Source organism: Budorcas taxicolor, chromosome 5 (assembly GCF_023091745.1).
Source record: "Budorcas taxicolor isolate Tak-1 chromosome 5, Takin1.1, whole genome shotgun sequence".
In the NCBI taxonomy this organism is placed as follows: domain Eukaryota; kingdom Metazoa; phylum Chordata; class Mammalia; order Artiodactyla; family Bovidae; genus Budorcas; species Budorcas taxicolor.
This window is the reverse complement of record NC_068914.1, coordinates 109,093,340-109,116,343: the sequence shown is the minus strand read 5'-3', so window position 1 is coordinate 109,116,343 and position 23,004 is coordinate 109,093,340. Positions and strand designations below refer to the sequence as shown.

The window sequence follows — 23,004 nt, the reverse complement described above, 5'->3', positions numbered from 1 at the left end:
GAATGGACTGGTTGGATCTCCTTACGGTCCAAGGGACTCTCAAGAGTCTTCTCCAACACCTCAGTTCAAAAGCATCAATTCTTTGGCGCTCAGCCTTCTTCACAGTCCAACTCTCACATCCGTACATGACCACAGGAAAAACCATAACCTTGACTAGACAGACCTTAGTCGGCCAAGTAATGTCTCTGCTTTTGAATATGCTATCTATCTAGTCATAACTTTTCTTCCAAGGAGTAAGCGTCTTTTAATTTCATGGCTGCAATCACCACCTGCAGTGATTTTGGAGCCCCCAAAATAAAGTCTGATACTGTTTCCAGTTTCCCCATCTATTTCCCATGAAGTGATGGCACCAGATGCCATGATCTTCATTTTCTGAATGTTGAGCTTTAAGCCAACTTTTCCACTCTCCTCTTTCACTTTCATCAAGAGGCTTTTTAGCTCCTCTTCACTTTCTGCCATAAGGGTGGTGTCATTTGCATATCTGAGGTTATTGATGTTTCTCCCAGCAATCTTGATTCCAGCTTGTGTTTCTTCCAGTCCAGCATTTCTCATGATGTACTCTGCATAGAAGTTAAATAAGCAGGGTGACAATATACAGCCTTGACGTACTCCTTTTCCTATTTGGAACCAGTCTGTTGTTCCATGTCCAGTTCTAACTGTTGCTTCCAGACCTGCATACTTAAGGCAGGTCAGGTGGTCTGGTATTCCCATCTCTCTCAGAATTTCCCACAGTTTATTGTGATCCACACAGTCAAAGGCTTTGGCATATTTAAGCAGAAATAGATGTTTTTCTGGAACTCTCTTGCTTTTTCCATGATCCAGCAGATGTTGGCAATTTCCAGTTGAGCTATTTCAAATCCTGAAAGTTGATGCTGTGAAAGTGCTGCACTCAATATGCCAGCAAATTTGGAAAACTCAGCAGTGGCCACAGGACTGGAAAAGGTCAGTTTTCATTCCAATCCCAAAGAAAGGCAATGCCAACGAATGCTCAAACTACCGAACAATTGCACTGATCTCACATGCTAGTAAAGTAATGCTCAAAATTCTCCAAGCTAGGCTTCAGCAATACGTGAATCGAGAACTTCCTGATGTTCAAGCTGGTTTTAGAAAAGGCAGAGGAACTAGAGATCAAATTGCCAACATCCGCTGGATCATGGGAAAAACCAGTACACAAGTACTGGTTACAGCCTGTTACAGCCATATTTGGTAACTGGGTTAAGGGCCACTTATGCTTCCTTTGCAATGCCGATTTCTATCTTTTGCCACTTTTTCAACTGTATCATCTTTGTTGGTTTTTGGTATTTGTTATATAGCCTGGGTGCTGTTAATCCTCTATCAGTATAAGGTACATACCACATCCCGGGTGTGTCATCTTATAAGTAGAAGTTCTTTTCTCACATCATCCCTCTCTAGATAGCACTTTTTGTCTTATTTTTCATTCTCTGACAGGACAAGCCCCTTACGCTCTTCTCCTTTTTTGAGTATCATGGCTATTTTCGACTATCTTCCATATAAATTTTAGAATCAGCTTGTTGGGATAATATGAGGAACTCCTTTGGGATTTTGCTCAGATTTGTATTTAACCATAGGTTTCCAACTGGGGAAGAACCAGCAACTTATGATACTAAATCTTCCTACGCATGAATGTGAACTTCTCCATTTGTGCAGATCTTTCTTAATGCTCAAGTGTTCAGTTCAGCAGTCGCTCAGTTGTATCCAGCTCTTTGCTCCAGGCTTCCCTGTCCATCAGCAACTCCAAGAGCTTGCTCACATTCATGTCCATTGAGTTGGTGATGCCATCCAACCATCTCACCCTGTCCTCCCCTTCTCCTCCTGCCTTCAATCTTTCCCAGCATCAGGGTCTTTTCAAGTCAGTCAGTTCTTTGCATCAGGTGGCCAAAGTACTGGAGTTTCAGCTTCAACATGAGTCCTTTCAAAGAATATACAAGACCGATTTCCTTTAGGATGGACTGGCTGGATCTTCTTGCAGTCCAAGGGACTCTCAAGAGTCTTGCTCCAACACCACAGATCAAAAGCATCAGTTCTTGGGCACTCAGCTTTCTTTTTAGTCCAACTCTCACATCCATACATGACTAGTGGAAAAACCATAGCTTTGACAAGTCGGACCTCTGTTGGCAAAGTAATGTCTCTGCTTTTTAATATGCTGTCTAGGTTGATCACAGCTTTTCTTCCAGGGAGCAAGTATCTTTTTAGTTTCATGGCTGCTATCATCTGCAGTGATTTTGGAGCTCCCGTCTGTCACCGTTTCCATTGTTTCACCATCTATTTGTCATGAAGTGATGGGACAAGATGCCATGATCTTGGTTTTTTTAATGTTGACTTTTAAGCCAGTTTCTTCACTCTCCTCTTTCACTTTCATCAAGAGGCCCTTCAGTTTCTCTTTGCTTTCTGCCATAAGAGTGGTGTTATCTACATATCTGAGGTTATTGATATTTCTCCCAGCAATCTTGATTCTAGCTTGTGCCTCATCCAGCTCAGCATTTCTCATGATGTACTCTGTATATCAGTTAAGTAAGTAGGGTGACGATACACAGCCTTGACATACTCCTTGCCCAATTTTGAACCAGTCTGTTGTTCCATGTCTGGTTCTAACTGTTGCCTCTCGACCTGCATACAGATTTCTCAAGAGGCAGGTGGTCTGGTATTCCCATCTCTTGAATTTTCCAGTTTGTTGTGACCTACACATAGTCAAAGCCTTTGGATTAATCAATAAAGCAGATGTTTATTGCTTTTTCTATGATCTAACGGATGTTGGCTATTTGATCTCTGGTTCCTCTGCCTTTTCTAAATCCGGCTTGAACATCTGGAAGTTCATGGTTCACGTACTGTTAAAGCCTGGCTTGGACGATTTTGAGCATTACTTTGCTAGTGTGTGAGATGAGTGCAACTGTGTGGTAGTTTGAGCATTCTTTGGGACTGACTGGAATGAAAACTGACCTTTTCCAGTCCTGTGGCCACTGCTGAGTTTTCCAAATTTGCTGGCATGTTGAGTGCAGCACTTTCACAGCATCATCTTTTAGGATTCTAAATAGCTCAGCTGGAATTCCATTACCTCCACTAGCTTTGTTTGTAGTGATGCTTCCTAAGGCCCACTTGACTTTGCATTCCAGGATGTCTGGCTCTAGGTGAGTGATCACACCATCATGGTTATCTGGGTCATGAAGATCTTTTTTGTATAGTTCTTCTGTGTATTCTTGCCAGCTCTTCTTAATATCTTCTGCTTCTGTTAGATCCATACCATTTCTGCCCTTTATTGTGCCCATCTTTGCATGAAATGTTCCCTTGGTATCTCTAATTTTCTTGAAGAGAGTTCTAGTCTTGTCTCCTTGCTATTCTTTGGAACTCTGCATTCAAATGGGTATATGTATCTTTATAAATATCTATGTAAAATTTTATAATTTTGCAAATCTGCTTGATTTACTAACTTCTTCTACCTGCTGTCTTGCTATTTTAATGTGTATTTTTAAAAAGAAAACTACATTTTAAACTCTATAAGTCAAATGCTTTTTAGACAGTGAAGATACAGTAGTAGTATGAAATATTTTAATTAAAAACAAACATGAATTATATTAAACTGTATAATATACAATCTATGCCAAAGTTTAAATTAAATAATAAAACCTGCTATGATTGTGGACCAGCAGGTACACCAGGAAGTTCATGTTTCCGGGTAAGTTCGGACACAGCACAGGGAGCACTTTACTCCACCATTGCTAAATCTTTCAGGCTGTGGCTCTTTTGTCTCTTGGCCTTATAGCCTGGACGCAGGAACTCAATCTTTCTCTTCTTTGCTTCACTTTTATTTTTGTGTTTCTTCAGCTTTTTCTTGGCAGCAATATCAGGATTAGTTACAAACTTGAAAAAAGAATAGAAATTTTGTATTATTTTTAAAGTAAATGTTAAACCAATGAAATTCAAATGCAGAAATGAATCATTTTTGAACATCACAAAATATGGAGCCCCAGCTATAAAGTCCCACCTCTCAAACATAGCCAATTCCTCTTTCCTCCCTGGGTAAGTATGACACACACATGCACACACGCCTGGTTAAAACCAGTTCAGCCCAATGAACAGGTCAATTTGAAGCAGCAAGCCTACCTCCAAAGCCTTTCTCTTTTTCCGGAGTGCCCTTTTCTCAGTAGCCTGTTTCTGTACAGAGGCAAAGGCTAATGAGAAGCTCTCGAGCCCGACCAGCTTTTTCAGTAATTCTATGATTTCCTGGGATAGATTCTTCAGTGAAGGATCTAATGATACACAGAGTAACAATTAGGAACACATAGGAAAGGACATATTTGAATATGCACAAAATTAACATGCAGAATTTAAATTCCCAAGGCATGATCGCTTTTATTACTTCAACATTAAACACTGATCTGAAAACTAGTCTCTTTGTTTCTGAGTTCCTGAGAGAATAAGCAGAGGTGTTGGACACAGCATTCCATGGCACCTCCTCATCAAGGATGCGGCTAGAGATCAGAGACCATGAAGCACTTTCCTACGGGGATCCTGGCTCAGAAGACATATAAGTAATTTGAGAACTGGACAGATGTTTTGTGTTATCTTTATTAACCTGCTCAGGTCTGTGCAGATGGGGGCAAAGAAAGGTAAGCATGTATCTCTAGGTCCTCTCTAATTCATGGGTCACAGAGGCTTGGCTCTGGCTGTAACCTCTTTTTTGGGGGGTGGGGGGATGGGGATCAAAGACTCCTTTTAACCACCAGTGCTTGGCAAATATTTGGCGCTCAATAAGTGCTGGTTGAGAGCCAAAGCCAACCTGACCTACTCTAAAAAACTCTCAAGGCTGTAGGAATAAGATAGCTCCTGTTTTGACATTTACTTCATTTATTAATATTTTAAAACTCTTAACATTCACTTTACTCCCTTGCTTTCCAATCCCGAATTTCCACTAGTCCTGTTACCAAAAGAGAACTTAAGGATCACTGAGGAAAAGGTACCAAATGAACCAAGCAAGAAAATATACTAGGAAAAATGAGAACATCTGAAGTAAAAACTATTTGATAGTTTTGCCTTATAATTCTTAACAGACTAATAGTGACATTTGTTCAGTATTGTTCATAGCACTGTAAGGTTTAAAACCACCCCAAATTAGTTTTCTTTTAATATTTAATCTACACTTAGGAGTTAAAAAAACATCATCCTTTAGGAGAGAAACCTTGACTCTTAGACACAAAAAAGCATACAGAAGATAGTAAAAAATAACACAAATATGCTTTATTTGTTTGCTGTTGCCTTGATACCTAGCAAGTTTTCTTTCTTAAACTCTGGCAGAAAGGGAGGACAGAAAAGAAGAAGGAAGCATTCAGGAGAGAAGATAGGTATTTTAACATGTAGAAGACGACGCAGAATTACCCTGCTCTGAATAGGTGCTGTTCAGTTCCCGGAACAAAGGCGCTATGATCACTGGGAGGTACGGCTTCACCTTGTCTCTTCCAAGGTCCATTGCTATGGCTCCGAGAAATTTAAAGATGCATGTTCTCTGAAAGTACAGATCATTTTTCTTTTGTACTTGTAGCTACAGAGTTAACTTAGAAAACAAGGTCTATTTAGGGGCAGATATTATGCTACAGTTGTAGGTTCAAAAGGTTTTAGGGACTTGGGAGGATAGCTAGTGTCATTAAAAAAAAAAAGACTACTTTCAGCCATTTTGCATATGTACCACACCTTTAAGGGGTTTCTAGGTGAATACGCAGCTTCCACTTTTGCGATCCGGGACAATTTCTGGATCAGCCAGAGCAGTGTGGCTGGCCTGCTGTGCTCTTCTTTCTCATCTGCACACGCCTTGTGTTCTTCCACACCCTCTCTGGCCATGCCATCACCTAAAACTTCCTGTTCTTCCATGTCTTCTTTTATGTCCCCTTGCTTGTCCCCAGAATCAGGTTCCAATAAATACAAGACTTTGGCTACAAACAACAAATTCTTAACAACCTTAAATAAAGGGGGTGTGGGGAGTGGGAGAGAGGGGAAAGGTAAGAATTAGATTCTGATTTTGCAATAAATATGGCTTGGTAAAGCAGAAGCTAAAACAGGTATCCTACAATTAGACAATAAAAAACTGGTATTCCAATATTCATGAGCAGTCCCTTTTTGTAAAAATTCAGTTTACCTGACAGTGTGTCCAAATCTATTTCCATGTAACTTTTATCCATTTGGCCTACTTCTGGTTCTTTAAGGTCCCACTGAGTAATTTCATTCTTGACCATCCATTTATATTTTTCAAGAGAGCTTTCATCCTCATTGCATTAAATTCCTTCATCTAGTCCTCATAGAAATAATAATTTTCATTTGTTGAGCACTGACTAGTTGCTTTGTATACATTCCAATTCACCTTTAAAATATCCCTATCAGGTACTACTGGGCTTCCCGGGTGGCATTAGAATCCACCTGCCAGTGTGGAGACGCAAGAGACATGGGTTTGATCCCTGGGTCAGGAAGATCCCCTGGAGCAGGAGATGCAACCCACTCTAGTATTCTTGCCTGGAGAATCTATGGGCAGAGGAACTTAGCAGGCTACAGTCCACGGGATTGCGAATAGTCAGACACAACTGACCACATCAAGTACTATTATCAGCAGGGAAAATCAGGGCAGGCTCAGAGTTGCTGAATCTCACCCAAAGACAAAGTGGTCAGCCAGAAGTCAAAGGTCTTTAGAATTCAAGCCCAAGTTCTTATATACTGAGCCTCTTCTTTCCCACATATCCCATTAAATTAAACTGTCCAGGGGAGGTTTTTTCAGTCTTGTAATAATGGACCCATTTATCAAATCCTAATCTTGGGACATCTATGAAATCTCTGCTGTGGGTATTTCACACCTATTGTGTGACGGAGGAAATCAAGTCGGTTTTGAACTCCTTCACCATCCTGGCTACTCAACAGAGTAGCAGCCAGGAGAGTCTACTGTGTGCCTAAAGTTCCCCCAAATGTGGCACTCAGAGTACTACACGCTGTCCAAGGCTAGCCTGGTTATCAAGAGTTAATGCCAAGAGTATCACTTCCTTCTGGAAGCTGGGCCTTTGTGAGGACAGTACCAGATTTAGAGGCCTTTCCCTCCTTAACAGCTACTTCACATTGTTAACTCCAAGAGTAAGATGAACTAAAATCCATAATTTCGTTCATCCTGAGTCAGTATTTAGTCAATCTCTTCCTACCTGTCCTGGGTATTGTATGGTTTATCAGCCTCTACTAAAATATATTGTGTGAGACCCCACCCACTGTCCACCCTGGACTTCTTTGGCCTCACTTTGCTATCCATTCCCCCTGCATTGGGAACACAGTCTTAACCATTGGACCACCAGCAAAGCTCCCAAACGTACCATTTTTATTGGTAATTTTAAACAGAGCCAGGAGTAATCCCAGTTTGGACTCTAGAGTCGATTAGATATGTGTGCCTAATTGATCATGTATATAAGTGTTTATTTATATTTCATTTAATTCCCCAAGACTTAACTAGGGAAAACAAAAACCAAATGTGAGCTTACTCCTATACTATTGGTAGCATAGGTCCCTTATATTTAACTGGAAGGATCATAATACTTACCTGCTCTCCTAGAGACTGGTCCAAGAATTTGGAGTGCAACTGATGGCAAGAGGCTAGGCAGATACTTTTCATCTGTGAAAAGAAAATGGACATTGTCAGACACCACACAGGGTATTCCTGATTGTTTTCAAAGACTTCAAATAACTGTAATAATGCAACTATGGTAGTAGATTTTTGTCTGAATGAGCACCTACTTAGATCTAGAGAAGGAAGGTTCATGAGCAGAAATTAAATGTTCCCTTCTGTCTGTCATAAGCATTTTAACTAAAGGACATGGGGATATATAAATCATAATCTTTAGATTACTGGTAGACAACTTTACAACCTTCATATACTTTTCCTTTCTCTTTTCTTTTCTTCCATCCTTCACTCTCTTTCCTCAGAGAAAAATCCACTACCTTAGTTGCACTATTATAGTTACCTGAAATGTACCAAGGGAACATTTCATGCAAAATGGGGACAATAAAGGACAGAAACGGTATGGACCTAACAGAAGCAGAAGATATTAAGAAGTGGCAAGAATACACAAAAGAACTGTACAAAAAACAACAACAAAACAAACAAAAAAAAAAGAACTGTACAAAAAATACCTTCACGACCCAGATAATCATGATGGTGTGATCACTCACCTAGAGCCAGACATCCTGGAATGCAAAGTCAAGTGGGTTTTAGGAAGCATCACTATGAACAAAGCTAGTGGAGGTCATGGAATTTCAATTGAGCTATTTCAAATCCTAAAAGAGGATGCTGTTAAAGTGCTGTGCTCAACAAGCCAGCAAATTTGGAAAACTCAGTAGTTGCCACAGGACTGGAAAAGGTCACTGTTCATTCCAATCCCGAAGAAAGGCAATGCCAAAGAATGTTCAAACTACCACACAGTTGCACTCATCTCACATGCTAGCAAAGTAATGCTCAAAATTCTCCAAGCCAGACGTCAACAATACGTGAACCATGAACTTCCAGATGTTCAAGCTGGATTTAGAAAAGGCAGAGGAACCAGAGATCAAATTGCCAACATCCGCTGGATCATAGAAAAAGCAACAGAATTTCAGAAAAACATCTATTTCTGCTTTATTGTCTATGCCAAAGCCTTTGACTGTGTAGATCACGACACTGTGGAAAATTCAAGAGATGGGAATACCAGACCACCTGACCTCTTGAAAAATCTGTATGCAGGTCAAGAAGCAACAGTTAGAACCAGACATGGAACAACAGACTGGTTCCAAATTGGGACAGGAGTACCTCAAGGCTGTATACTGTCACCCTGCTTATTTAACTGATATACAGAGTACATCATGAGAAATGTTGGGCTGGATGAAGCACAAGCTGGAATCAACATTGCCAGGAGAAATCTCAATAACTTCAGATATGCAGATGACACCACCGTTATGGCACAAAGAGAAGAACTAAAGAGCCTCTTGATGAAAGTGAAAGAGGAGAGTGAAAAGCTGGCTTAAAACTCAACATTCAGAAAACCAAGATCATGGCATCCAGTCCCATCACTTCATGGCAAATAGATGGGGAAACAATGGAAACAGTGGCAGACTTTATTTTTTTGGGCTCCAAAATCACTGCAGATGTTGACTGCAGCCATGAAATTAAAAGACACTTGCTCCTTGGAAGAAAAACTATGACCAACCTAGATAGCATATTAAAAAGCAGAGACATTACTTTGCTAACAAAGGTCCATCTAGTCAAAGCTATGGTTTTTCCAGTAATCATGTATGGATGTGAGAGTTGGACTATAAAAAAAGCCGACTGCCGAAGAATTGATGCTTTTGAACTGTGGTGGTGGAAAAGACTCTTGAGAGTCCCTTGGACTGTAAGGAGATCCAACCAGTCCATCCTAAAGGAAATCGGTTGGTCCTGAATATTCACTGGAAGGAGTGATGTTGAAGCTGGAACTTCAGTACTTTGGCCACCTGATGTGAAGAATTGACTCATTTGAAAAGACCCTGATGCTGGGAAAGATTGAAGGCGAGAGGAGAAGGGGATGACAGAGGATGAGATGGTTGGATGGCATCACCGACTCAATGGACATGAGTTTGAGTAAACTCTGGGAGTTGGTGATGGACAGGGAGGCCTGGTGTGCTACATACAGTCCATGGGGTCATAAAGAGTTGGACACAACCGAGCGACAGATTTGAACTGATCCTCCACTCATTCAATGTGTTTATGGTATTCCCACTATAAGCCAGGTGTTGTGCTAGGCCCTAAGACACAGGAGACAGATAGAACATGGTCCCTGCCTAACATTTTCATGAACATGATGATCTCACTGAGGCATCAACAAGGTTATGAAGGAGGCGCGACAGACCATATCTTCCTTTCCAGCACTGATAAAGAACTTAAAAATGTAATGGAGGATACATGTGCTAAATAAGCAAATAAAAAATCTGATTAGGGTCTAAAATTTTTCTTCGAAAAACCTTGGCCTTGAGGGTGACCCCTCTCTAGTTACTAATACTCATATGGATCCACATGTACATCAAGTTGTTGACTGGAAGACTTCCTCCCAAGGGCCAACCCTAAGATGGTAACATGAACCAGAATGAATACCTCATGAAGATGAGGGAAGGAAAAGGTGTTAGAGAAATCTTACCTTTTGCTCAAGGTCACTTGTTAGGAAGTGGATTGCGACAGGTTCCGAGACTTTGTTTTTAGTTTTTCTGACATGCCGTTTTCTAATAAGTTCCTCAGGTTGGCAAGAAGCAAAGAGTAATCCAAAAATCTGGGCTGCTGTGAGCCACACCCAGCTGTGCGGATATCTCAAGTGGGACTGCACGTGACCTGAGGGAGCCAAAATGCATTCTCAGACGTCTCAAGGCTTTCCTGACTCTATGGTGGTGAGCATGACTAATTTAGGCATTTCTTGAGTATCTATTATGTGCTTGAATTTAGGAACCAAAGATGAACAAACTAGTCCCTGCTTCTCAGAAGTGAGGTGGAGACTGAAATAACTAGAGAACCAACTCCTACCATGAGAAATGACATGAGAGAGATCTGAGTAAGCCTAAAAACAGGCCAGTTTCATAAGAACTTAGCTTCAGATTCAAGGAGGTAAGGTAGCATCAACAACTGCAATTTCAAATTAAAATTAGATATATATATGGGTACACTCGTTTCTCCTAACTGTTGAAATCAGTGGCACCAGGTAGCTGACTGGAAAGGTATCATTTAATAAGGCATTCTGTGTGCCAGCCATAGGCTAAGTGTATTACACATATTAGCTCATTTAGACCTCACAACAGTTCTGTGAGGTTGGAATTGTCATTCACAGTTTATAGTTCCAAAGGGGGCTAAGTAATGTGCCAAGCTGTACCAGGCAGAACCAAGCCTGGACCCAAGCTCAATCTGGCCCCAAAGCTCATATCCTTAAATATGGCCTCATAAAGGATCTTCATTATGTGCCCTCAAAGCTCATATTCTTATGCTACTCTCAGAGCCACTCTCCATATACCACACTTGGGAAGTCCAATAGAAAAGCCTTGTGTTGGGGAACAGGACTAAAATTTTGAATGATCCATGTCATATCTGAGTTTTAGTCTATGCTATATTTTATGAAGATGGTTTTACTTTTTTTTTTTTAATATGAACCACTGTAATATCTCAATGGAGCCATACCAGAGTAGGCTATACAGTAACTTAGTAACTGGATTATTTTTCTCATAAAATCATGAGTTCTCTTGAAACAAATGGTATTTAAAGCATTCATTGCAGTGTCTATTTCCTAGTATTTAGTTTTGATTAATCAAAGCTAAAAGGTTTAATTAATAATTCTAGGATCTTATTTTTTATTTAAAGAGTGTTATATAACTTAAATATTTCCATAGCAATGGAATGATTTAGTAAATTATGGCACATTTACATACAATGGATTATTTATAGCCAATTAGAAGGATATCTATTAAATGTTATATATAATATGCTTACTTAAATATAAACAGGATATAAAAGTTATATGGAATTAGGCAACCTCAAAAAAATCCTATGGCTATTTGACAAAAGTAAGACTGGATGGAAATGTGTAACAAATAAGTAGCAAGGAGGACTTCGGGAAGCTTCTTCCTTTCTTTTACTCCTCCATAATTAACATAGTTGGGCTTCCTTGGTGGCCAGTGGTAAGGACTCCACTTGTGATGCAGGAGACACAGGTTTGATCCCTGGGTCAGGAAGATCCCCTGGAGAAGGAAATGGCAACCCACTCCAGTGTTCTTGCCTGGGAAATCTCATAGACAGAGTAGCAGCCTGGAGGGCTACAGTCCATGGGGTCACAAGAGCCAGACAATACTTAGCAACTAAACAATAATTAACATAATTAATTTATTTATAAATGAAATATATTATTTATGAGATTATATTAATTTGCTTTTCCTCCCAGAAAAACATACTTTCACTGGGTGCCATTGCCTTCTCCGAAGCAATCTGAAAGGCCTATTGAATCTTTTTCTTATGAACTTTCCCCCGATATTATATATTCCTAATGTGTTTATTTTTAAAGAAAAAGGAAATACTCACTCCAGATTTTACTCAGAGTTTCAGAGGGCTTGGTAAACTGAATGATATTACATTCCTTGATGAGTTTACTTATCAGCGTAAGAAAACTGAACAGAAGGCGATCTGCAGCTTTTTCTTCAGTCTCTTCCATGATCTAAAAGTAGGAAGAATGTTAAATTAATTAAGACAGTAATTTCAAAGTATTCTATGGACATTTTTACTCCAGGATGTACATCTATAGCAGGGTTTCTCAACCTCAATACTGCTGACATTTTGGTCAGGTAATCCTTTGCTTTGGGGGACTGTGCTATGCATTAGAGGATGTTTAGCAATACTCTGGCATCTACCCATTAGACGACAGGAACACCCTTCTGTCCTCCAGTTGTGACAACCAAAACTATCTCCAAACATTGCTCAATGTCCCCTAGGGGCTTATGAAATTTTGATCATCATATACTATGGAAGATAACTTAATCTTCATTTCAAAAAAGAAGAACTGCACTGAGTTCTTACTTTTATTAATAAAAAAAATTTTTTGACACAAATATTTAACCTGTTAGCTACACTACCTCAAGTAAAACTACAAAAATAAGCCAATACTTTTACTCCCTAACAAATAACTTACATCTGTAAAGTTTTCAGGATCAATCTCCTTTTCAATCACAGGGAGAACAATTCCAAGTCTTCTCTCAAAATTGACTCCTTCACTCTCCGCAAAAAAGCCACAGATCAGGGCAGCTAGTTGTCGATTTAAGCGCTACAGAAAATAAAACCATGACAAGACAATAAACTTGGGAGGCTATTTCTAAAACTGAAATGAAGGTGGTTATGACTGTCCTCAGTAGTTCTTTATGATACCAGAAGTTAACAGAATGTGGGTTTTGGGTAGCTAATATGAAAAATACAAAGAAATCTTCATCTCCCTAGAAGAAAAATTTTAAAAAGTGGTATTCATGATTATCCACTGAATAACTCTTTTCTCATTTTTTTATTAAAAAAAAAAAAAAAAAAAAAAAAAAAGGCGTTCCAGGCCCCCTGCCCAAAATCCCATTCTGATTTTAAAGCCAGTGTTACATTACGATGTGTTGTTTGTATTCCACAAAGATGGGCCAGTGATGATAGGGATGGATTTAGCAAGTTGATATAATTATTGGCAAAATACATTCTATAAATTGCATAAGCAGATATTCATCAATGGAGATGAATTGGAAACAAAGATATCAATGGAGATTGATTAAGTAAATTATAATACATTCATATAGTGGAGTAACTGGGCAACCCTGACCTTGTTGTGGGAAGACAGGTGATTTTTATGTTGTTCTCTATTTGTTGTTACTCTCTATAACTTATTACCATAATCAAATAAAAACAATAAAGCTACTTGGGAAAAACTAATTCAACAATGTATAATATGTATTCTTAAAGTATAAACACCAAAAGCTCAGTATTCTTTGCAGTATGACTATAAGCAACCCTGACCTTCTTTGCCCCAAACCAGGTGGTAACCATATCGAAGAGCCAATCTTTTTTCTCAAGGCTGATTTTACTGAGTAAGGATTTGATTGCCATGGATGCCATCTTCTTACACGTGGCAGAGTCATCGTTCACCATCATTAGACAAAGAGGAATAAAGAACATTCCACAGTTCTCATGGAGCAGTCCCTAAAAGAAAACAGATACTTATGAGCACACTGAGACCAGAATTCTCACATATGTCCTACCAAAGGAGGACGAGGGGCTCCCAGGAGCCACAGCTAACAGAGGGTCTGTCTCTGTGATTCACAGTACCTGAGGGAACGTGTCAAAGAGATAAGCAATCATTTCCAAGGCGGACTCTCTCCCGGTCTCATGTTCATAACTAGGGTAAGAACATCAGAAGGACTTGTTAGTAACTTTAAAATTGACCAATAATTATTTTTAAGAATTTAAAATATTGCCTCAAGGTGCCAGTCTATTTCTTAAAAAGTGGGAAAAAACTCCATTTTCCCAACTTTAATATAGGTACTTATCAGGCTACTTTGCAGTTTAAAATCTAACTGTTAGATTTTTACTGTTCTCCTAAGCAGACTTTAAGGACAACTGATGATCAGACCGAACTGAAAAGCAGCTTACAGAACTGCTCTATGAAGCCATGTACAGTGCTTGGCAGTCAAGCCAGTGGTTCATAGGATAGCACCCTGGGAAAATGTGCCATATGTTTCGACTTTGCTCTTTTCAAGACAGCCCACACATTAAAAGGCAGCCCACTGCCTTGTATGGTTTATGACTTCAACTTACGTCAGTTGAGCAAGCATGAATTCCAAGTTTGGTCGCAATTTGTCACCCAGAGGATAGTCAAGAATGTATTTCAGAAAAACCTAGAAACAGAAATCACACAAGAGCTTATCTGGAGCCCGTCTCTCCAGGATTTCTTTTTCCTGACCTGCTTTCTGGGACACACTGGTAGGCTATGAATACTGGGGTGATAAGTTAGGTGAAGTCTGCCTCCTGAGTCCATAACTGTGCCTCTCCCCTCTCCTCCCACTTCACTTCCTCAGGTCCTGCCTGGTGAAGAGTCAAGCCCTGGCCCACCACGAGCCTGGATGTTTAGAACTCCAAATCTCAGCTCACACCCTGGCAGCTCATCACTCTGAAAAGAGGCTTTGGTGAACTGAGTATGGACTGTGGTTCAACCCCATATTTCTCCTGAAATAAGACTTCCCTGGTGGCTCAGATGGTAAAGCCTCTGTCTACAATGTGGGAGACCCGGGTTCGAGCCCTGGGTTGGGAAGATCCCCTGGAGAAGGAAATGGCAATCCACTCCAGTACTATTGCCTAGAAAATCCCATGGACAGAGGAGCCTGGCAGGCTGCAGTCTACGGGGTCGCAAAGAGTTGGACACGACTGAGTGACTTCACTTCACTTGACTTCACTTCAAGAATAGCAATAATAGCGATAGTAATAATAACCATTGCATTTACTGAATATCTTCTGTGTGTCAAGCACGGGATGAAGTGTTGCTCAGCTGGTTTTCATACTCCCTTAAGAAGTAGATATGACCCCTTTTACAGATGAAGAGAATGGAACGGGCACAGAAGCTAAGTAACTTGCTCAGGTGATAGTACCAGAATCCCATGCCTAGTGTATCTACATCCAAAGGCTCTCGTTTCAGAGCCTTCAAACTGCTGTATTATTCAGCTTCCTTTATTAATAAGCTGTGAGAACTAAGCACACCATTAACCTTTCCAAAGCCTGTTTTTCTGTCAACCATAAAACGGTGGTACTGTTTCCTTTGAAGGGAAGTTACAAATAGAAGCCGGGTATGTAAAGTGCTGGGCGTGCAGCTAGTGCTTAATAAACAGCACCTGGCCCTCCTGCTTCCTAAATAAGTTAACTTTCTCTGAAGATAGCCTCAGCAGCCCAGCCCTCCTTTAACTCCGAGTTCATATTTGCAATTCAGAACCTTCTATTTCCTGGGTTGATATGTGGTCATATTATCAGGACAGATTTATGAAAACAAACCTGCTAATGTCATTCCTCTGCCTACTGATTTCAATGACTTTTTGTTATTCTTAGAACAAAGTCCTAAATCTTTAACAAGACTACAAGGTCTTGCCATATCTGGCACCTTCAACAAGCTAAGCTCTTACCCACCTCAAGGCTCATCTTCCAGCCTGCAAGGCTAAGCCTTATTCTTTCCTCAAATTCTGCTTACATGCCAATCCTCAGGAAAGCTTTCCCTCACTGTCCCACTAGGGTGGTCTTCCACTGTGTTATATGTTCTTCCATATTTTGTAGACTTTAAGAAGTACAGTTTTCCACATTTTAACATATCAGACTGAAATTGAGATGTCTTACAACGAATGGCATCATACCACTATGTCAAAGTTTTTTTCCTTCTCTGAGGTATATAAGTAATGGTGTGTCTTTAAGTGATGAAATAGAAATATGACAGTATTGTTTTCCTCATGGCACTTACGATGATTATAATTACATAACCATTCATGGGATTTCTTTTTTTTTTTTTTCATTCGTGGGATTTCTGCTTTGTGTGTGTCTGCTATAGGACATACAGGGACTCTGACGGGGCCACCATATGGAAATCTTTCTTGCAGGTTACCATGCCGCTGAGGAAAATGTATTTCTTCATCCATCTGAAATATGCCACATAAGTGCTATACTCAAAATGCTCCTTATACTGAAAAACAGCCCAGTACTTGGTATGTGAATGGGCTCCTGAGTCTCAGAATCAAGCAACAGCATGACACAAAGTTTTCAGAATTCAAGCAGTGTTGACATCTCTCTACCTAAAAACCAAACAGAGAAGGAAGGGCCCAAATATGGGAACAAACTTCTCTCCACAAACCTGTCTGCACTGGACTCTGGCAGGTTCGCTTTGTGCAGAGATTGCCAGCTTGGATACTTTCCGCATGACATCATCAATTTCTGGGACCAACAACTTTCTTGATAAAATGGCCTAGAACACAAAACGAGAAGACATACTCATTTCACGTTTTACCGCAAATGGCCTCTTGTTTACTAAGCCGACCTGATGTTCAAGTAGCCTCAGGCAGTTTTCAAACATAATGAAAGTATCTCCAAAAGAAAAAGAATATAAACTTAAAAAAATGGTTATAATGGTCAGTTTTATGAAATGTACAAGTAAAGTACCTGCCTTTGTACAGAATTCCCTGAAGTGTAACATAGAGCTCACGTTCAAACATTTTGGTAAGTAGATATGTTAGCTTATAATTAATCAACCAAAAAATAATAATCTTTTTAAGAACTATCTACAGCTAGTCAGAGCACTATGTTCCATGTAATTCTAAATATCTGACATGAGGCTCGTACACTGTACAACCCAACAATCTGGTGATGCCATACCTTTAGAAGACCAAATGCAGTGGCTTGTCTTGTAGTATCATAGATGTCCTCCTCAGCATATGCTAGTAGAACTTGAAGCTGCTTTTGAGTTATCTGGTACGACTTCACTTTCTTCACAAGTATGGTCACACACTGCAAGTCAACAACAGTGAGGTTAACAGAACATCTCACAGACAAGCATCCAGTGTTATGATAAGGACTCAATACAACAGCAATGTTTTTTCACACAGTTTACTAACACTCTGGCCTTACCAAATTAATCTGGAAGAAATTTTGACCAAGACCATAAAGGATGATGAGGAAAATTCACTATGTTGCTAGTCCTGGTCCTGGCTTTTTCTAAGTGCAAGTGAAAACACCTCACCTTGAAACAATTTACCACCAAGTGGAAGTTCTGTCCCCTGGCAGCCCCGAGTTTTGCATAGTCCTTCAGCAAAATAAAAAGGTGTTTTGTCAGCTGCTCTGCTTTTGTTTCTATAGATGGCAGGGGGAACCTCAAGATCCAGATCAGGCATTGCAAAGCACCTGTGATCACCTGAAAAACAAAAAACAGAGAAAGCCAATCAACTGATGAAGTGACCAAACGCAAGAATCCAGCACCCGAGGCTGTGTAGACTCTGGGCAATCAAGCTGAAGGAATGAAGTGCTCTGGCAGTCTACTCAGGAAGCACTATGCCCGAAGTATATAAGAATAAGATAAGGAACTTTCCTCTTTCCTGTTGGAGAAGCACCACACAATGGAAGGTACAGCCCAAGCAAGTGAGAAAAGGTGCTCACTTACCACATTCTTACCCTACTATGTGTAAATGATTAGATGAGGTGGCTAATTTTAGCATTTTTTTTAAAATCACATTATAAATCCCTTTCCAATTTTCTAGAATGGTTCTTTCATGTAATCCATTCTTATTGAGCTTATGTCACAAGACACTCTACAGAGTGTTAGAAATATGACGATAAAAAGGATGCCATTCTGCATTTAAAGAGTAGATAGCTGACTCAGAAATTAAGCATGAGAACTATGACCTATAATTTGACATAGTTATGTGGAGTGCCAAAGATACGAGAAATGTGCTGGGATCAAGTGACTACAAAAGGATCCCTGAGCCTTCGAGATTATCTAGATCAGGTGGTTCACTTGGCTCAGCTCTACCCAATAGATGCCTACACTCTGATTGCTGGAATGGCCTTATTGGCCTAGATCAGATGAAGACAGAGGAAACAGCTTAGGAGTCAGAAAAACCAGGGCTTCAATCCCAGTTCTGCAGCTGTTTGACTGCAGAGATGTTCCTTTACCTCTTGGCACCTTTACTGTAAAACAGGCCATCTGACAAGGTTGGCAAGGTGTGGGCTTTGGAGTCTGATAGACTGAGGGTCACATCCTAAATCTGTCATAGGCGACAAGTCACTTAGCTAAAGGCCTGGATTTCTCATCTTTGAAGTAGAAGCATAAATAATATATACTTCATGGGCTGTTATGAGCAATCATGGCAGTGAGCAGTAGTGACAAGGAGAAGGAGATGATCACTGCCATGGGGACAGCGCTACTTACCCTCAGGAAGTTGTGAGGATCAAATGAAACAACTAAATGTACCTAGAAGGGCGTTTTTTTTTTTTTTTTTTTTGGCCTCATTGAGTGGCATGTGGACCTTCCCAACCAGGGATTGAACCTGTGACCCTTGCATTGGAAGCACGGGGTCTTAACCACTGAACCACCAGGGAAGTGCCTTAGAAGGGCTTTTATAATTATTAAGGGCTCTCCATTATTATTAAATTGCTATTAAGGGAGCAATTTAATGCACGGAACAGAGGTGGTTCATGTTGTTGTAAATGTCTTTAAAAACTCAATCACCCTGTGAAGCATGAGCCTAGAAACAAGTTTTAGGTATTCTGCACAACACAGGTCCTGTGAAGCAACAGATGCTCACCTTCACATCCATGGAACCCAGGCAGTCTATGAGGAGAGACACAAAAGGATCCAACATTTCCAGGACATGTTCACTTGAAGACTTGACCTTGGAGGTCTTCAGACTAAGGTGCAACAGCTAGAAGTTTTAAAAAGATACTTCATAAGAATGAGGTTAGGCGTAAGAATAAGATTAAGACTAAGGGCATAAGAATGAGGTTAAGGTGAAATGATTTTGAGACTAATGTGAAAAGTTAAGATGCTTCTATTTGAAATCAGAAAAAGTACAAGGAAAAGGGAACCACCTGGGAGAGTCTCAGTAAATGGAGAAGGTGGGAGCTTACCATGCAGCTGAGATTTGAAGTTCATTTAAGAAGTGGTTATTGCTCAGCATCTACTTTGATTCTATGCACTGGCCCAGCATGAAGGATGTGCCAATAAACCAAGATGGGCAGGGTCCTGGCCCTGGATCTTGGCCAGGAAGACAGACTCTAGGGAATAATTCACTATACAAGGAGGGTGCTTTGAGAGTTCTGTGGGGACCTGGGCAGAGGGAGGTACTGGGGTGGGAAAAGTGTAGATGGTGAGGTACTGGGGTGGGAAAAGTGTAGTGACTCTAGAGAACGGAAGGGAAGCCCTGCATCCAGCATGAGGCCATTCCCCTGTGGCCCAAATGAAAGACAAGGCTCTCTCCTGGGAAAATGGGAGCCAATGAAGGATGAAAAAAATATATACAATAAAATGATCAAACTTGTGTTTTCAAAACCTCACCATCTTTTTAAAAGATTTAAGAGTAGTTCAGAGGTACAAACTCATAGGCAAAGCAACAGTGAAAGCACTGTAAATATTAGGTCAGAATCACTAATTCTGAGAAAGTTCTACAGTCAAAATAAGTAACAGATAGTAAATGGACCAAGGTACCTTAAAACGAATTCCATAATTTATGGTAAAAAGTGTTTCCAGAGGAAATGAGCAGTACTGGACACTCAGCAGAGGATTAAAAGGCACAGACTCACTGTGGGCCGCAAGTCTTACTTAAGGTTAATTCTTACCCGAAGCCCAGACTCAATAAATATGTGCATGTTGGTTTTCTTGCTCACGACAGCTTTCTGTCCGCCTCGAACTGGAGTTGGGGGGAGCAAAAGACAGCTCTGGGGTGGCAGCCGTGGATCTGGTGCGGGGGTTGCTGGATTTCTGTCAATCAAATGGAATGAAAACCAGTGGAAACAAACACATTGAGATGCTGCATCCCCAAAAGCTACTGTCTCTTTCTAGTGATGAGCCTCCAGCACCAAATACTGTGCTCTTGGCTGTGGGGTTTTTCTCCCTTAACCATGAGACACAGAAGGGATGATCAGGTTGCTGATCAAAGTTTCAGAGGAGGTGAACGCACATCTAAGTTAAAATCAACAGCAAGAGGATGCTCCCTTTGACTTCTGAAAACAAATGCCAAGGAGTCTTTCTTAGAACACCCCAGAAGCAAAATCCAAAAGAAGTTCACAAATAGGTATTTAAAAATCTTTGGAGGTCTAAGACTCTGTTTGGTCAGAACAAGAAGTATATATTTAAAATCTACCCTAACTTGGATTGAATAAATATCTAAAAAGTGGTGTCAGAGAAATGTTAAAATAATTGGTTGCCTTCATAGCTACTTCATTCAGCAGAAAAATAATCTTGTGTTGACATGTATCACTTGGAAGGACCTCAGTCCAAACACCACAAAGTAGTACCATCTCACAGCTCAGATAAATATACCCTTTTTTTTTTCTTTTACTAAAGCCAGTTATTAAATGAATCCACTTAAGATGCTGAGAACTGAATGGCTTATTTGAAGCAAGCACCTAAAGGATACTTGTTTTTTTCAAACTTACTTTTCTTTCTGTGTTAACAGGGGGAGATTTTCGCTGACCAAACCATAACTAAGCAACAGAATGGATTCTGCTGTCATTTCCTGGTTTACAAGTAATCCTGCTATGATTCGGCGTAAGGTTTCGTGAACTTTCCGGGCCAGTTTTAAACTTGTGGTATTTTGCAAGATCTAAAGGCAAACACAAATGCATGCTGAGGTGACAGAACGGCATTTTGATTTGTTATAACAGTAGTTTTATATATTATTTTTAAAATATGTTTTTTCCTAATTAAAAATGAAACATTTTTAATAAAATTTCAAATGTAAGTATAACATAAAATCAAATTTACCCATGACCTCATCCCCAGAAATAATCACTGCCATTAGTGTATGCCTCTGGAGTTATTGGGCCTCCTCTGTATTCTCTTTGTTGTTGAGGTCTGGGCACAGGGCTGGAGATAGGATGTGACCCTTGGAAGATGCCAGCCTTCCAAGTACATTGAATGCAGTGATTTACAGACAAGCACGTACACATCAACACAATGCAGTCACTCCTCACAGGAAACCATGCTAATGAAGACAGATGACTGCCAAGTCTCAGGGCTGGATATTAGGTATTGGGCCAAATCAGAGGAACTTAATGGGAGCTTAGCACCATCACCCCAGCAAAACCCTCAGCGTGTCACAGCTAGTCCTCTGCATAGGACATGGTATTAGTAACTTTCATTACCTTGAGGGGACTTGATAATTTACATGGAAAATGTGTGCTTTGTTGACTCTTTTTCATCTTAAAAATGTATCTAACGTTCTTAGATCAGGCTCAGATAAGCTAAATGTATTTCAGGAACAATTAGGGAGTGAATCTAGCGTCAAAGCACGTGGAATTAGTTGATTTACATCATTAGATAGGGTTTTCTGCTCTAGGTTTAGAATGTAAAACTGTAATAAAGTGAATTAATAATGCTTGTTGAGTGTTCACCCCTGCAACAGGCACAGTGAGCACTCTGAAGGCAGGTAAATTACAGTCCCTGCCCAATAGGAGGCAGAATGAAAATGGAAAGAATGTGAGCTTTGAAATTCCAGCTTCAGAAAGAACTGGCATGAAATCCTGGCTCTTCTCCTTATTCAAGTTTCTTGCTACCTTTTTGAGCCTGAATTTTCTCGTGTGTCAGATGGAAGTACTGTCAGTCTCAGGGATGGCTGTGCCGATTAGAAGACATAATGAAGCACAGTGCTAAGAACACAGTGATGTGTTCAATAAGTGCTGGTTCTCGTCCTCTTGGCAATCTGGGAGCAGCAGTCTCACTCCAAAGGCTAGTCTCAGTTACTGATGGGACTCAGCTGTGTAAGTCACCTATAGTTCAATTTCTGTTGCCTTTGCTTCTGCATCTCATGGTTCACATCTGACTCCTGGATCAGAATGCCCATCTCAGGGCTGCCAGACACATGGTACTCGTGTTCTTAGTACTAAAGTGGATCACGATGCTCAAGGCTCTTTTCAAGAACTCAAGACACTGAAAGGTGGTGATTCTCTATATTACATTCAAGTCTTTACCTCTTTCAGTGGAAGGATAAGTTTTGTAACCTGATCTTTTCCTACAAACTTGCCCAAAATTTCATAAGAATCATAACTCTTGCTTCTTCGTGCCTCCATGACCTTGGAGAGGATCTGCTTTACTTCCTTCTCTTCAGCAACGGCACCAAACAACTCGTGGTTAAAAATCTTTAAAAGGAAAAAGCTAGATGGTAATTATGTATACTCAAGCAAGATATGCCAAGATAAGCAGTCTCTGCTTATGGTTAATTTCTATTAGATTTCACTTTTTTTCAATGTAGCTTAGAGACCAATTATAGAAACACTTCAAGATTTATACCAATGGAAAACAAAAGAATACTACACAGATTTACATATATAACTATATAACATACAAACAGGGACTTTATTTGATATTACCAAAAAGTACCTTAATTTCCCTTTAAGAAAGTCTCATGATATTTGAAATTTAATTATCAAAATTAATTCATTTAAAAACATAGTATCTAAACTTTTAATGTATAAACAAAAGATTGTGTGCCAAACTTAGTGTCTTTCTAACCCACCCTCCAAACTACTGTATTATCCAATTTTAAAAGTTGAGTGTTATTAATTTTTCACTATTATACATACAGTTCTGGTGAATATACATTTGTACAAACCCCAGATCACACCTGATTATACCAACTCAGGACCTACAGCAGGGCACCCATCTCATGTCACTTGAATCTTAGCTTTTTAAACCTCTTCCAGCCTAAGAGGTGAGAGAGTACATTATTTTC

The 23,004-nt window shown here is 40.0% G+C and overlaps 1 protein-coding gene and 1 long non-coding RNA gene across 2 annotated transcripts in view; one reads left to right on the top strand and one right to left on the bottom strand.

Moving 5' to 3' along the window:
* Nucleotides 1-3,621: 3,621 nt before the first annotated feature.
* Nucleotides 3,622-23,004, bottom strand: part of UTP20 (UTP20 small subunit processome component) — an 86,999-nt gene continuing 67,616 nt past the window's right edge. The window contains exons 45-62 of the mRNA XM_052640944.1: nt 22,244-22,411; nt 20,711-20,877; nt 19,892-20,033; nt 18,862-18,978; nt 17,301-17,471; nt 16,937-17,068; nt 16,419-16,529; nt 14,351-14,430; nt 13,862-13,931; nt 13,553-13,735; nt 12,699-12,830; nt 12,095-12,227; nt 10,179-10,366; nt 7,577-7,648; nt 5,704-5,967; nt 5,392-5,518; nt 4,120-4,265; nt 3,622-3,876 (exon numbers count right to left, since the gene is read on the bottom strand). Of these exons, the coding sequence (XP_052496904.1) occupies nt 3,721-3,876; nt 4,120-4,265; nt 5,392-5,518; nt 5,704-5,967; nt 7,577-7,648; nt 10,179-10,366; nt 12,095-12,227; nt 12,699-12,830; nt 13,553-13,735; nt 13,862-13,931; nt 14,351-14,430; nt 16,419-16,529; nt 16,937-17,068; nt 17,301-17,471; nt 18,862-18,978; nt 19,892-20,033; nt 20,711-20,877; nt 22,244-22,411 (2,559 nt within the window). The 3' untranslated portion in view covers nt 3,622-3,720. The remainder of the gene's footprint in view (nt 3,877-4,119; nt 4,266-5,391; nt 5,519-5,703; nt 5,968-7,576; nt 7,649-10,178; nt 10,367-12,094; nt 12,228-12,698; nt 12,831-13,552; nt 13,736-13,861; nt 13,932-14,350; nt 14,431-16,418; nt 16,530-16,936; nt 17,069-17,300; nt 17,472-18,861; nt 18,979-19,891; nt 20,034-20,710; nt 20,878-22,243; nt 22,412-23,004) is intronic.
* LOC128048539 (uncharacterized) lies at nt 16,629-20,886 on the top strand. The gene is made up of 3 exons (XR_008199395.1): nt 16,629-16,780; nt 17,417-17,680; nt 20,731-20,886. It is a non-coding gene; the product is annotated as an uncharacterized LOC128048539 (long non-coding RNA).